Source organism: Taudactylus pleione, unplaced genomic scaffold (assembly GCF_031769625.1).
Source record: "Taudactylus pleione unplaced genomic scaffold, aTauple2 ptg000012l, whole genome shotgun sequence".
NCBI lineage: Eukaryota > Metazoa > Chordata > Amphibia > Anura > Myobatrachidae > Taudactylus > Taudactylus pleione.
Window position 1 is genome coordinate 605,171 of NW_028284415.1, and position 17,189 is coordinate 622,359.

At 41.0% G+C, this 17,189-nt stretch overlaps 1 protein-coding gene across 1 annotated transcript in view; it reads right to left on the reverse strand.

The window, feature by feature from the left end:
- Positions 1-6,952: 6,952 nt before the first annotated feature.
- Positions 6,953-17,189, reverse strand: part of PITPNC1 (phosphatidylinositol transfer protein cytoplasmic 1) — a 285,340-nt gene continuing 275,103 nt past the window's right edge. The window contains exon 10 of the mRNA XM_088468531.1: positions 6,953-12,820. Coding sequence (XP_088324657.1) covers positions 12,519-12,820 — 302 coding nt within the window. The 3' untranslated portion in view covers positions 6,953-12,518. The remainder of the gene's footprint in view (positions 12,821-17,189) is intronic.

The window sequence follows — 17,189 nt, forward strand, 5'->3', positions numbered from 1 at the left end:
CCATCGCCTGAACATGCAGCACAATCTGACGACCTTGTCAGGTTGCTGCATGTTGGGGAATGGGGGAGAGAGCCCGGCGCTGAACGATATCGTTAATGATATCGTTCAGCGGCTGTGCTCAATATCATGAACGACATTGAGGACAGCCTGCCGGGGACACACTACACGATATCGCTCAGGGAGCATATTGTGTAGTGTGTACGCACCTTTAGAGATTGTAACAAATATCATGACAAATCTGTAATGAAAGACTACTACTTGTTTGATACAGACCTAGGCAGTCCTGAAAGCGTGTAATTGAAATTAATGTGATATACAATAAAATGTAACACATTTATTCAATTGGTCCTACTTTATATCATGATACAAACCTACTGCAAAAAATACAATGAAATTGCATGAATAGTAAAAATAACAAGGTTTTAAATACTAAGGTAAAATGATTTATGTGCCAAACTTTCCTGGGAAACAAACTGATATGTGCGCAGCAAGTTTAGGCCTCTACATAAGGCCAACTTATACAAATGAATGAAGCAATTTATTAAAACTTACATTGATTGGTTGTCATGAGTTGTAATGTGTTAAACTAAGCATGTTTGTACCACAATGTTATGACATAAGTCAATAAAGGTAATTTCCAAATCTTAAAACATGCACATGTGCAGCACAAATGCTGTCTTGTGACATCATGGATATATTTCCACAGTTACGGTTTGTTCAGGAAAGTATTGGAAACTTGGAGAGGAAGAAAAGATGTTGTATCATTTAAAATGGTGACAAAAGTGAATTATTGTGAGAATAACACAGTGAATGATGCGTAAACTAAAGAAAATTGTGAAGAATAAAATTGTGCTATATCACTTTATTGTTTTTATTTCTATCCCTAGTTTGTATATGGATGTGAGGTAGTATTCCTCATGTAACAATTCAAATTGGTATATCTTAGGTAACTGTATGCAATTAACTATATAGTCCTGTTTATTTGCCAAATTCCATTATGATATCATATAGATAGACAAACAGACAGACAGATACATAGGGCGCTCGTCCAGAAAATAGGGGTGGCTATTCAAATCAACCGTTCGCTCTTTGCGGTCTGTTCACGCCTCTAGGTCTGAACGAGCGAACAAAACTTGCGGTTGTTTTTTTAAAAAATACGCCCCCTGGCCGCTCGCATCCTACGTCATGTCCGCTATTTATTAGATTAATCGAGTACATCGACCAGCGTATGAACTGCTCGCTATTCTTGGGGTTGGTTTTTGCTACCACAATTTTGCGAGCAGTTCTGGCTATAAAATAACCCAGTGACGTGGTCAATGACGCTGCTGTTTTAATTATGCACACCCATAAAACGCCCGTTTTGACCTTTAAGCACGCCTGCGTTCGGATTTCCACTCCCCGTTTTCAAGCACCTTCCCCTGTTACCACCCACATACGCCTCCTCCTGTCACTCAAATTATCAGGCATTCACTATTTTGCGAGCACATGAATTTCGACCGTACTGACTGGTTCGCACATGCGTATAACGATCCATACGCATGCGCAGTTGGGCAAACATCGCTCGGAGCGAACGAGCGGCCGCTTACGAGCGGCTCTGAATCAGGACCTTAATACTAATGCACAGGAGTGTTTATTCTTCACAATTTTCTTTATTTTGCACTTCATTTACTATTAAATGCTAAATTCTCACAATATTTAACTTTTATTGCCATTTTAAATGATACATTAAAATTTATTATTTTAAAGAAGTGCGCCTTCCAAGTGCATCTTTTCTTCCTCTCCAAGTTTCTGATACTTATTACAGTTGTAGCTGGCAGCACCCCTGCTTTTGAATGTTATAAGCAATCTTAAAGTACTGTATATGGGGTTTTGCTCAGATTTAATTCACAAACTAGTGAAGAGACCCATCCCTTTTTTGTCTATCTTGTACAGGAAAGTATGTGCATAAGTGATTGAACATGGTGGGTATAACCTGCAACCTGGTGAGAGTAGCTTGGTAGATCAGTGCTTCATGCTGGATTCTGGCAGGGTACAGGACTGCACCCACTCTGTGTCCAAATGTAAAAATGAGGTTTGTGCGGCAGGATACAATATTTTAGTAAACGTTAAAGGATTACTTATTTTGGGGATGGTAAAGTGTGAAGATGCAGAGGTCCTCTCTCCCGAAAATTACCTCACTGTTATGTGAATGGCTATCCACTATTACTTTTAGGGTTAGACCTATCAAATCAATTTTGCTGTAAAACCTCAGAAAATTTTGAGGTTGGTGACTTTCCCCTTATGTCTTCCATTCCCATGTAACATTTTCAGAAAAAAGGTACATAACAATTCCTTTCCCACGCCATTTCAGCTGTCATAATCTTACAGCGCAACAGTCTCAGACATTTAAAGTGACATAAATGTTGTTTTCAGTTGGACTGTTGGAGTAAATTAAATTTTTACCTGATATAGAGCTGTTTCAGAGTTGTACACTATGCCGATGTTTACACAGTTGAGCGATTATCGGTAAATTATGCATGGATCTAAGTCGCACAGCGCATGCGTCAAGGTACATTACCTTAGTCGCTCGCAGGGACAATTTACTCACAATGTGACTGACAGGCAGGGAGCATTTGGCCGAGGTAACGGGGAGTGGCGGCAAAGAATGCAGGCGTGTTGCGGCAGTTTCGGAGGTGTGTAATATCTTGCGACTGTGATCCCATATCCCACGGCCATTCTGCAGAACCATATGCTTATTCAGGACCGCAACAATCAAATGATCTGCGACCGATGCTGCGTCTTTGTACACAGATGCTGCAACATTTTACACAGATGTTTGGATTTGCAAAGCCGCAGGTGGCCTATAAATACAGCGCCCGGCGTCTGCGACATTTGCATAGCAGTTGTGTACACATACGCAGCAGCATTCTCGTACAACTCTGAATCAGGCCCATAGTTTTCAACAGTAATATACTTTCTAACAAGTATAACTTATCGCCCGTAAAATAAAAAGAAAAGAAGACTATTTAGTAGAAACTAAGGTGCACCCAAATGAATGTCATGGCATAAGTACATCACTTTCTGTGCCAGCTGGAAAAATTCCTTATTGCATTATAGTAGCATTGTCTCATACACTATATCGACAAAAGTGATTGGACAAACCCACGCAATCGAAGTAGTGTGCTCCTGGGCAGTGGAACAATGGTGGAGAGTGTTATGGCGTGACGAATCACGATTTACACTTTTCAGATCAGATGAACGTGTTTGGCGTTTGCCAGGAGAACGTCTGATGCCAAGGTATACTGTACCTACAGTAAAGCATAGAGGAGGTGGCGTTATGCTGTGGGGCTGTTTCAGCTGGTTTGGCATGGGTCCATTTGTTGTGATGCAAGGTCACATTAACTCTGAGAAGTATAGAGATGGTCCCGACAACGGGTGCGTTCTAGGCCGACTCGACCTTCTTCAGTGTCACAGTATTGAAGGCGGAATGGCAAAACATACCGCCTGCTGTTGTCCAGGAAATTGTGGACAGTTTGCCAAGAAGGGTGTCTGCAGTAATCACTGCACGTGGTGGACCTACAAAGTACTGACATCAATAAAATCTCATTGATCTATTTGCTGTCAGTGTCCAATCACTTTTGTCTACATAATGTATAGTTGAGATTTAGCTAGCCTGTATTGTTCCTCTTTTTCTGTATATTGTGTTCCTCAGAAATAATCATTTGCAGGGAAAGTGCAAAGTGATTATTTACGCCCGCCACATGTCTTCTATCTTGTAAACAGTAATACAGTAACATGGGAAAGCCCAGGCAGGACTACAAAGTATGCAATTTTACATATATACCTTACTGGACCAAATTACATATAAAGCATAAAAGATAGAGATTCGCTTAACCCTGGCCAAAATGGTTTAGTTAACTAAGAGTCCAAACAAAATCAATTTAAAGCTGCTGGCCACATCACAAACAACTCTATCAATTCTTGTATACTTCGTGAATAAACTGGAATTTAAAATTCAGACCTGATGACTGATATGCCTGGTAATGCAGTAATGGAGTTAATTGCAATTACAATGAATATTAGTACACATGATGGAGTGCCATGTTTATGTGGTTCTCTCTGTATATATACTTCTACAATCAGAGGAGTGATATTGGATCACTTATGCTGCCCATACACTACACGACATAGATATGACAGCACGATTAAAATGTTGTAATTGTGCTGTTGTTTCTATGTCTGTGATGTGCCTACACTGAACGTTCAGTCGTTCAGTGTAGGCACATCCATCATCCCAGCACATGCTGAACCTGACGTGATTGATGATAGATGGCAAAAACAACCAGCGGACAAGCGCATCGCTGGTCGTTTTTTACATTAAACTGCCCGAGTTGCGGACGATTACCAAGCGATTGAGCGATAACAACAGTCGTTATCGCTCAATCGCTAGGTTTAATCGCCTAGTGGATGGGCAGCATTAGAGTTTGGGAACTGGGAAATCACCAGATGCTACAAACTGGTCCAAACAGCGATTTATTCCTGTGAATTATCATATAATCATTGCCTTCAGCTAGTTTACATTTGTGATTTATTCGATATTACTCCTGAAGAAGTCCTGGTATATGAACGAAACGCGTAGATTTATTTGGCACGGTATACATGTGCCACTAGCAAGGACCTCGCTAAGTTCACACTGTAAGGGTGTTGGTAGGAAACAGTATCAGCTCTCCTAGTAGCAACATGGGATATTCGGACATCTTTTCTAATGCTGTTAGCAATTTAAAATTTTGTCAAAAAAAATAAATAAAATTTTTGATAACAACTAAGTATTGGCCATTGGGCCTCATGTCTTTTAGGTGATTGGTGAGAGGGTATTATTACAGAACATACCAGACATTCCAGTTGCCACATGAGGTTTTGAAGTTGAAAGGATCATCCAAATAACTCAGGTCAATATTGGATCCACAATTGAAGCTTAATTTCTTGACACATGGACGTATGAACATACTGAGTTTCTATGCAGGAAAAACCCTGTACACCATATAGCGCTTTTGGTTTTCTATGTGTAAATATATATATATTATATATATACACACACACACAAACACACACACACACAAACACGGCACGCCTCACTTAAGGATGCATAAACGAATTAGTTTAACAAAAACTGTTTCAAGTTCATCTGCCCCCTTCTTGAGCAGAGCATCCTAGGTTCTGCTTGAAAAAGGGTCAGATGGACCTTGGGGTGAGTATATATATATATATATATATATATATATATATATATATTCACCAATAAAGCATGAATAAGTGAGAATGGTGGTTTGATTATTTTGTTATTTTACTGCCAAACTAACATTTTAAGTAATGATGGATGTCATGTTTTCACTGCAGACCTCAGCTAATGTAGCTTATTTTATCAACAGGTTACCAGCTCATATAAAATGTTTTGCATCAGTCTAGTGACTACTTTGACCAGCAAAAGTAATACTTACATCAATACTTCATCTTTTAAGAAATCCCTCCCGCTGAGGGACAGTCTGACAAAGTAGCTATAACATGCATAAAAACTGCACCTCATTACACATTCAATTTCAATACACAGTTCCCCTATAACAATTACATATGGAATTGTAAAAACATAAATTTCAAAGACTTATTATTTGATGACATGGTGTGCACAGTAACCTAAAGAAACCAATCAGATAGTTGTTGTTATCATTCTAGTATTAGGTCTAAAAGATTTTTTAAGTTTAAAAAAGTTTACCAAGTGCCAGCTTAAATTTCCCTCTAATATTTTTTCTCTTTAGTGCTACACAATAAACTAGTTTATTTTGAGCTACATTTAGGGCTCAATCCAATTAGGTGCGAATGGCGAGTAGCGAGTTTATTTGAAAGTTGCACACTTCGCAGCGAAGCGCGCTCCCGAAAAATCTCCAATCCAATTAAAAATGTCTATTCACACTACTCGCAACGGAGAGGTGCGAATTGACTGCCAAATGAGGTTTGCGAGAAATGCATGAAAATGTGTGGAGACCATCCTGGAACCCCCAAAATAGATAATTTCGTTAGCAGGACCATATAGATGGCTGTTTGTGACCATTAGGAAGTTACTGTATGTTTTGAAATGGTGTCAAATGGCTGATTTGTGTTTTTTTAAATGCAAGAAAATTATATAAAAAAAAAACTTTTTTTGTTTAATCTCAAACTAATTAAATGAAAAATGCAAAAAAAAAATTGGAAAAAGGGTGATTTTGGGGTACTTTGATGGCACCTTCTAATTAAATTTGGGGTGCCTAAACTAACAAAAAAGTAGATTTTGGGGTGATTTGAGGACTTATTTTTTTTTTAACCAAAAAAATGACATGTAATTATTTGACTAATTAAGCTAATTGGAAACTTCCAATTGCCTAATTGGTCATTAGGGGGGGTGTCGAAGGGGGTTCAGCACAGTGTCCCGACATTTTAACCTTACAATAAAGATTTTCCTTTCCATCTCTCACCCTCAGGGAGGTGCGAGTGGAAAGTTGCGAATTCAGTCTGACTGATTCAGTGCGAGTTGCTAATTGGATTGCAAAATTAATTCGCTATGTGAATTCGAAGTGAAAATAGCAACTCGCTCCTCCCAATTCACACCTAATAGGATTGACCCCTTAAAATGCAGCCTGTACCACACAGAGCAATTTTGTGTCTCTGTGATGTCACTGGCTCATAGTGAAATAATTGGCTGCTTACTTGTAAATATTAATTTAGTCCATAAAATGGCCGCCAATATTCTATACAGCCAGCTGTTAACAGGCTGTGAATCCCCAGTGGCACTCATATAATACATTTCTAAATTGTGGTTTAGTGGAAGTTAGATTGGTTGCTACATGTTTTAGCAGTACATTTATTGCAATTTACACCATGTAATTAAGTAAATGTTATGCATTTAAGGAAGAACACAGAAATATTCCTGTGGTATATATATTTTATTTACTATTGGTCCTGGCAAGTGGGATAGCAGCATTCACTTCCAATTAAATCACCTTAAGTAAAAATTATCTCAGATTGCTTTTCTGGTCTCGAGTCTGAGAACATAACTTTAGTTCATCTACAATAAAATCCATGCACACATGCCGAGCATATACAGTATAGTGAAACTATAACATATACCCCTCTAAAGGTCAGTAGGTGCAGAAAATGAATGTCCCTCAGCTTTCACATTTATCAGAAATATACTCCCTGAGCTCAGTATCAACAAATATACCAAGAATACACCAAAGACAAATGAGTCATGCCTTCTCTTCCTGGATATGTACAATGAAAGGCATCATGACAGCTCAGAAGCGTAAATGCAAGGAGTGTGTACATAGTACTATATATGTATCCTGAAATTATAATTATAAGGGATAGAGGGCCTTATTATGTATCAGTTTAAGATTGTCATCCAATCAGATCATTGCAAACATCTGCTTCCATAACCTCAAAAAGTAATCAGAGATTTCGTATACGCTGACTGCACCCTGCATAGGAGTAAAAGTCAAACACTGCAAAGGCCTAACATAATTTCAGATTTTTACTGATGCTAATCCTAAACCTAAATTCTTACTGGTGCTAATCCTAACCATAAATTCCCACTGCTGCTAATCCTAACCCTAAATTCTTACTGGGGTTAATCCCAACCCTAAATTCTTACAGCTCCTAATCCTAGCCCTAAATTCTTAGCGCTGCTAATCGTAACCCTAAATTCTTACTGGGGCTAATCCCAACTCTAAATTCTTACAGCTCCTAATCCTAGCCCTAAATTCTCAGTGCTGCTAATCCTAACCCTAAATTCTTACTGGGGCTAATCCCAACTCTAAATTCTTACAGCTCCTAATCCTAGCCCTAAATTCTCAGTGCTGCTAATCCTAACCCTAAATTCTTACAGGTCCTAATCCTAACCCTAAATTCTTACAGATCCTAATTCTAACCCCAAATTCTTACAGCTCCTAATCCTAACCCTAAATTCTTACTGGGGCTAATCCCAACCCTAAATTCTTACTGGGACTAAAACCAACCCTAAATTCTTACTGGGGTTAATCCCAACCCTAAATTCTTACAGCTCCTAATCCTAACCCTAAATTCTTACAGCTCCTAATCCTAACCCTAAATTCCCACTGCTGCTAATCCTAACCCTAAATTCTTACATCTGCTAATGCTAGCCCTAAATTCTCACTGGGGCTAATCAAAACCCTAAATTCTTACATCTGCTAATCCTAACCCCAATCCTATAGTACTGCTGACCATAACCCTAAACTCTTACTGCAGCTGGTGCTAACCCTAAACATATACTGCTGCTGACCCTAACAGTAAAGCCCTACTGCGACTGAACTTTTTTCGACAGACCTCACTGTTCAAGTAACAAGGGTGGTCAATAGGCAGCCCTACAACCGCATAATTAATCAAGGTGCATTTATATTAAAGTGACTCAGTGTCACCGAGGACAGACAATTTACACTATTTCTGCTTTTAACAAGATATGAACTGTTTAAAAATTAAAAAAAAAAAAAAACTAAGGACTTAAAGTTATATAACATGCTTGTATATTAAAAACACTTGTTACAGCCTCACGGATCAAGAATTCATTCGTCTTCCAGCCAATAAGACACTCATTGAAGTGTACCAAAATATAATCCTTTATATTGAAAAAGTTTGATCCAAATTCTAGAACAACAAAAAAAAAAAAAAAAAAGTTAGTCCAGATAAATCAGCCAAATAATCAGGAGAGATGTGCAAACTCCCAATACTAAGGTTTGGAGATAGGGGGATTGATGTAGAGTTGTATGTATCTGTATTTTTGGGGTGCAAATTGTGTGTTTTTTTTGTACTGCACAGACACAAAAATTGTTGCGTATCCATACATATGTAGATCCGGCAGTATTTTGCACCTACCACTCCATACGCCTAGAGAGGTGGAACAGGGGAGGGAAGGTGTGTGTTAGTGTTTGCTAGGGTGTGTTAGTGTTGGCTGGGGTGTGTTAGTGTTGACTAGTGTGTGTTAGTGTTGGCTAGGGTGTGTTAGTGTTGGCTGGGGTGTGTTAGTGTTGACTAGTGTGTGTTAGTGTTTGCTAGGGTGTGTTAGTGTTGGCTGGGGTGTGTTAGTGTTGACTAGTGTGTGTTAGTGTTGGCTAGGGTGTGATAGTGTTGGCTAGGGTGTGATAGTGTTGGCTAGGGTGTGTGTTAGTGTTGGCTAGTGTGTGTTAGTGTTGGCTAGTGTGTGTTAGTGTTGGTTGGAGTGTGTGTGAGTGTTGGCTGGGGTGTGTGTGAGTGTTGTCTAGTGTGTGTTAGTGTAAAGGGGCCTATCCATTTAATGACATGAAAGTCTGAACGTCCAGCCTTTCATGTCGCTGAGGTGAGGGCACCGCACTGAAAGATATTCACTGAACGTCTTCAGTGCAGGAGCCCAACCTCCCTATCTATTAACATGCCGAACCTGACGACTGTCATCAGGTTGACCGGCATGTTCGATAGATAGTCGGGGTCGGCAAGGACCCAGCGTGAACGCGCATCGCTGGTCCTTGCCGGCTATCCACTAGCAGACTTTCTGCACGTTCCAACCAAAACCGTCCTGGTTTTGGTCGCATCGTGCAGAAAGTCGGCAAATGGATAGGCCCCTTTCGTTTTCACAAATGCATCTCATAAAGGCCACAACAAAGGCGTATATTTTTGTGGGTGCTCGTCAACGGGATCACACACTGATAATGATGATGACGATCAACTGTCGCTTTGGATTAACTGAATGCATCTTAATCCCTCCTAGTAATACTAATACTATTATTAGTTTGGCTGACGTTATCTATTGAAATTGGCAATCAGTCCATTGCATGAAAGAAAATTCCCAGTTGATTTAGTGTGTACTTTTGTTTTGTCTTTGTACCTGTTTGCCTGTATATAATTGTATTTTACATATTACATGCAAATGAGTATTCCTTAGTAAAACTGTTCACACATGGGTAAACTGTCTTATGTAAATAGTACTTAATAAAGTACTATACGGTGTATGCAATCGGTTCTGAAAATGTAGCATTTACTACTAACACTGTCAAGTCACATCTGGTGTAAACCAGGCACATATATTACCATTTTTGCTTTGCATCAACCTGCAGCATATACCATACCTCCCAATATTTGGGAGTGGGGGGCTCAGAACATAGTGTATGCACCGGAAAAAGGGTGGGAATACGCACCACCCCTTTGTGCATCACGTTGGGAAAAAGAGGCTGAGCATCACGTCCCATGCCCAGTGCTTCCCAAGCTGCTAGGTTGCCCCCAGCCTCCCTCTTCAGTGTTTTGATACTGTGCGTGGTAAAGAGAGTAACCTCTCAAAATAGTGGAAGGCGCAAAAGTTCCCTGAAATACATATACTACTATTTTCTCCGGGCGTAAAACTGACGTCTATGCTTTGCTTGCAGAGCTGGATGTATCTTGGGATTCGGCTAGCTCTGCATGATGCGCGTAATGTATCTTTAGTTAAGCCACATTTTATGCTTTTGGAGAAAAATGTGTCCAACTCTACATCAGCCCCAGTTTTTACAATAAAACATAACTCAAAATATTCCAGTACATTAAATGATGATGTGATTTTCCAACAAATGAGCAGGTTTAGTCAACCTGAAACATGTAATTTTTCCTTCAAAAAGTTATTCAGGGTGAGTGCGTTGGCAATATATCCACAAAAGTCAAATCTGTCTAATGTAAGAGACTTATCTCTAGCCAGTACCTTTACAAACGACAAAGTAGGACATCTATGAGTCAACAGCTGAAGCTTAAACTAAGTTTTGCGGCTTTACCTAACTGCTGAATTCACCAAAATTAAAAGCGAACAGTAGAGTTAAACATAATTAACAACTATACATACGTACGTATGAGTACAACAACATGTCAGTACATCGCACAAATAACACATTACTATATAAGCAACATTGTTATATTTAACTTACATAAAATAAAATAATTAGCAATAAAATTATTTTAAAAAACCATCTAATATGAAATAAAAATAGAAAAAAAAAATATATATTTTCAGGATGATTTTCCTCCTGGCTAAATCCTCGTTGCCAGTCACCAGAAGATACGATACACATCGTTTTTCAATCATATTTTGGTACACATTTTCATTCTGTCTTTTAGCCATGGAAATAACCAAGGCCAAATATCCAATTTGAAGTGGATTTTTAAAATTTAACTTTGCATGATTGAGACTGTATAGTACCCATTTCTAACATTTAACCAAATATATTAGATTTGATTTAAATTTTGTGATAAAAAAAGAAATGGTAATTGTATTCGCCCTATGTTGTAAATAAACCAGAACATGCTACCCAAATCACTAGAGATTATTGTAACATATATTAAATAAAAATGTCACCCTATTATTCATATGCATACTGAGAATATCTGATGCTGTCTTTTTGTGCTAACACCAGCACAGGTTCTTCATGCTACATTTTTCTGGAATATGTGCTTACCCATTAAACTAGAATACTTCTAACATGCATTCCTAGCAGACAGCCCTAACCCCCACAGAGCCAGCATTAACTTACTGCAGAGACTACTGAATCATCTGTTCTCTCATTGGGGACAAAACGCACACACGTGGCAGCCAAAGAGGTTTTAAAAACGTTATCATAGCACATATTAAGAAATGGTGTAAAGTTAAAGAATTGAGAGTGATAAAAACCAAAATGTTAGTAAAATAATTTCACTTTTTGTTACAGCTACAGGACGTTTTAGCTTTAAATAGGACATATAGTGCGCACTATGTTACTTGAATGACGTTCTGCTCCAAGCACTCATATGCATAATGTTATTATCGGTGCTTTTTTCAGCACATTAAGAAAATCTGTCACAGTAAATTCACCACAGTGCAGAATTAATTGTTGAGATTAAAAAGACTGTACAATATGTGCCCGTCAACACACAGGAGCTAAATTTGTAACTAAATTCTAAAAATGGAAGATATTTAAGTAACCAATTGTTATTATATTTATAAGTAAGCACAGCTTCCCTGCAATTGTTCAATTAATGCATTGCTGTGCAAAATGCAACCCAAACATTGGGTTTAAAATATTTCTGTCTTATAAATACACTAAGTTAAAGCTTTAGTTCATAAATGACTTAGTAACGTAAGTAACACTGTCCTTTAACTGTTGTAAAACCAAAACCTTTCTTTACTCTATACCAAATACAGTAAATGATGCAAAGTGGTTAGATTTAAAATACTGTAGCTGTCTGTAATCCTTTTCTTTGCGCACTTCATAACCTTTGTGTTGTTGCTGGCAATTGTCATTCTAACCAGCCAGGAAACAGAAGAGACTATCCGTATGTTGTTTCCGGACTAGATATTAAGGTGGAACAGTAGGTTAGACAGGTCCAGGCCAGAAAGGGTCTACACACATAGCGGTGAAATGCGTTAGAATCCTCTCTGGCTACGATCATGTGTTTATGATTTTTAATGCCTCTGATGCTGGACGGGAAACGGGGGCTCTGCACGCAAATCAGAAACTGAATAGTTATTCAGGCTTTGAAATAGATGGCTTATTACGGGAAAACATGCTTTGTGCGTTAAGGGTGAGATCTGGCAGAGTTAAGGTTTCCGGGGCAGACTTCTTCCGAGGTCGGTCTTTGGGGACAGACAGGAACTCTGGTGCCTCGGTTGTCAGAGGGGTAGATGGAGCACTGGAGGGTCCGCTGCGAGCGCAAGAAGGCAGCGTTATGTCAGTAATTGAAATGGCAGGTGGGAAAATCCCAATTTTCTTGTTAGTGGCTTCCTGAGTGGTCCTTTCAAACTCTCGCACCTCATCCATTGTCATGTCTGCAGGAAGAAAGAAAACCGAGATGGGTTACACAGACATGTGACAGAGAAAAAAAAAAGAACAGCTTATACAAATTGACCCCGAAAAAAATATTAGAAATGCTTTTCTGCTTTAATCTAATAGAACAGTGGTCGGGGAACAGGGGTAAATTACCCCATTTGGGGTAAAACTGAAAATCCTAAGGGTAATGTACGGACAGCTGGGCATGCATATGAATCGTTGCATGCCCGGCTATCCGTCCATTACCCCCAGGAATGGAGGTCAGCGGCGCACCCGCTGCACCCGGCGTCAGTGACCTCCAGCCCGGCGCCACAGGGAGGCTCTAAGCCGGATGCCCGCTGAGATGTTATTACCAGCGGGCGCCCAGCTTCTTCCCTGCAGCGCCACGTTAGCCAGAGGCTGGAGTTCTCTTCTGAACTCCAGCTTCCGGCTCTCCATGCGCACTATGGGAGAGACGTCATGACGTCTCTCCCATAGTTCCGAGGAGCAGCTGGGCGGACAGGACGGCGGCGGATGCAGGAGCAGGGATTAAGGCAAGTTTTTTTTTTGTACAAGTGGCACTACAGGGGCATAACTATGGGGGCACTGCTACAGGGGCATAAGTATGGGGGCACTGCTACAGGGGCATAACTATGGGGGCACTGCTACAGGGGCATAACTATGGGGGCAGTACTACATGGGCATAACTATGAGGGCACTGCTACAGTGGCATAACTATTGGGGCACTGCTACAGGGGCATAACTATTGGGGCACTGCTACAGGGGCATAACTATGAGGGCAGTACTACATGGGCATAACTATGAGGGCACTGCTACAGTGGCATAACTATTGGGGCACTGCTACAGGGGCATAACTATTGGGGCACTGCTACAGGGGCATAACTATTGGGGCACTGCTACAGGGGCATAACTATTGGGGCACTGCTACAGGGGCATAACTATTGGGGCACTGCTACAGGGGCATAACTATTGGGGCACTGCTACAGGGGCATAACTATGGGGGCACTGCTACAGGGGCATAACTATGGGGTCACTACAACAGGGGCATTATATGGGGGCACTACTATAGGATTTCCTTCTTTTCAAATCAAGGGGGTAACGTCGGCGTATCTGAATATATTTTGGGGTAAAAGGTAAAAAGTTCCCTGACCCCTGCAATAGAAGATAGTGTCCCTATGTCTCTTTTACATGCTCCATTGATCCGAGTTTTGTGACCATATAATACCATAAAACAGAATACTAGATCTCCAAATCTCCTTATCAAACACAAGTATTCCTAATGAACACTAAGGGGTCAATTCAAGTAAGCAGAAATATGTTGCGGCAGCGAGCAAGTCTATATACTGTTCTCATGGTACCACCAGGGGGCTGCGTAGGAAACTTCACAAGTCCGGGGCTAGATTAAGTGGTGAGTGGAGCCAGTTCATCTGCTGTTGTCAGCGTTTCTACGCCGTTACAATGGCAACTCGCCCCCTCACTACTAATTGAAATTACCCCTATAAGTGAAGACATTAAAACGGTTTATACAGATATTAAGTACATACATTTATATTTAAAAGGTCCTGTTTCATGTTTGTGTGGATTTCCTCTTGGTGATCCAGTTTATGCCCACAAAAGTCCAAACAAAATGACGTAGGCCCCTCCCCCCCCCCCCAAAAGCCATAACCAGCCCCGGAGTGGTCAGCCAGTCCTAGCTCCAAAAATTACGGGGAATTTCTGCAGTCTGGTGAGTGCAATCCTTTTTCACTTTTTGCGGATACTTACTTGATATATATATACATATACACACACACACAATATATATATATAAGTTATTATCATCATCACTTGTCTATTACAAAGCTGCTAATCTGTAGACTGTTGATTATATCACTAAAGGTAGTAAAAAGCTTCACTCTTCAAATTAATGTTTAGATGTTTCTGAATAGTGCAGTAAAGACATCATTGAATTTTAATTTAAATATCTATTATAATCCTGCATTTTATTTTACTCGTCAGATATAGAAACATTTTTGCAAACTTTAGATTTATAAAAAACAATCAGAAATGAATTACACTGAAAATGGGAATTAATGTGTTTGAGAATTTATGGGTAAAATGTATCAAACCTTCTAAAGTGTAGAGACATGGAAAAGTTGCCCAAAGCAACCATTCAGCTTCTACACTCTAAAGAAGGTTTCATACATTTGCCCCTTAGTGCCAAAAGTCTCCTTTTTTAACACACTTGCTTTTAGGCCATCTTTCAGTAAGGGTGTTCTCTGAGTGTTTGTGTTCTATGAAGGGTTGGTAGGATTACCAGGGCCGTAGCTAGGGTAGTGCGGCCAGTGCCATCGCACAGGGCACCACAGGTCAGGGGGCGCTGTTTGGGCCTGTCAAATTTCTGTTTAGTATCATTCTTGTTTGTAGCTTCCTCTTATTTCATCCCCAGCTTCTCCTGGCCTCTCCATCTATTCCCTGGCCCTTCCCCATGAAGCCCTGGCCCTTTTTTGGGTGCATTATGTCCCTTTGAAAAATGAGGGCGGCACCCATGCTCTTTCTGGCACAGGGCACCAAAAAGTCTAGTTATGGCTCTGAGGATTACTAGCAAGCATCAGGTACAAGGTCTTTATGTAGGCCTCGAAAAACAAGATGGCACATCAACCATAGTCTATTCCACATATTTGAATATACCTCAATATTTTATGATTATGTGGAAACTCTGGCTTGATCTATAGTTATATTATCAGTTACAGATGTGCCCGCATGCATCTATCCTCCGTGCGCTACAAGTAGCGCCACGCATAACGCGGGAGCTCAGTGTGACCTGGTAGCACCAAGCATCTTTTTACATTTAATTGTGTCTTATTCGCACAACAATGCGAATCGATAGCACAGGCAGCTTCTGCTGATTAAAATAATATGCAGCATGCCTATGTCCTCTGAGCGAGTGCGGGTGTACGTGCATGCGTAATGCTACATTACAGTGTTACAGCCGCTGACACTAACGTACAGAATGCAGATACACCCACACTCGCTCAGAGAACATAGACATGCTGCATATAAATTTAATCAGCAGAAGCTGCTTGTGCTATCTATTCACATCGTTGTGCGAATAAAATGCATTTGAAGGTGAAAAGACGCATGAAAAGACGCTCGGCGCTACTGAGTCACGCCATGGCATGGCGTGACTAGAAGGGCTGTTTAACGCGCCAGGAGGCTAGATGTATGTCGACCCATCTGTGTTTATATAGTGCACACATATTCCGCTCCTAAGCGCTTTACAAATATTTAGCTATTCACATTAGTCCCTATGGAGCTTACAATCTATGTCCCTACAACATGTACACATACATATGCACTAGGGTTCACTTTTTGTTAGGAGCCAAGTTACCTACAAGTACATTTTTGTAGTGTGGGACAAAAGCACGGGGAGAATATATAAACTCCAAACAGTTAGGTCCGTGGTGGCAGGGCCGTTTCTAGGGGCAGGCGACCCGTGCAATCGCACAGGGCGCTCCGCCCTCAATGCAAAATATGCCGGGTCCGACTCCTGCATCAGCGCTAGCCTGTCTCCTTCCTCAACCAATCGGGCGGCACTACAGTATCTTTGCGCGCACACTGCGCGCACCCAATAGCCGCCTTCCCTCCTCTCCTCCTGGGTGTCACATGACAGGAAGGGGGCGACGCACACATCAACCGCACTGAAGAACCTGTCCGAACGCTGGCTGAGTGTGACCTCCGCTCCATCCTACTGCTTGCTGCACTCGACTCCTCACTCTCTCTCTCTCTGGGTGGTTGGCGGCTGCGCCCGCACTCCAGACTGGGCGGCACTGACTGGGCATGGGATGGAAGCACGGCAAGCGCACAGCAGCTTCAACAGGTTCCAACGTCCAGGTATCTAAACTGCACCTCTACGGGGGGAGGGGGAGGGAGAGTGCGTTCAGCGTGTAAATAATTTCAGTAGTGCAGGCTGCCTGCAGCTGCATGTTGGGGCCTGGGGGGTGCAGCATGTGTAATATCAATTGGGGGATGCAGCATGATGATGAGTACTGTATATGCTGGGGGGGTGCAGCACAGCATGTGTAATATCAATTGGGGGGGTGCAGCATGATGTGTAATGTATATGCTGGGGGGTGCAGCATGTGTAATATCAATTGGGGGGGTGCAGCATGATGTGTAATGTATATGCGGGGGGTGCAGCATGTGTAATATCAATGGGGAGTGCAGCATGATGTGTAATGTATATGCTGGGGGGATGCAGCACGTGCTATGTCAGTTGGGGGGTGCATCATGTGTTATGTCAGTTGGGGGGGTGCAGCATGTGCTATGTCAGTTGGGGGGGTGCAGCATGTGTTATGTCAGTTGGAGGTGTGTGCAGCATGTGCCATG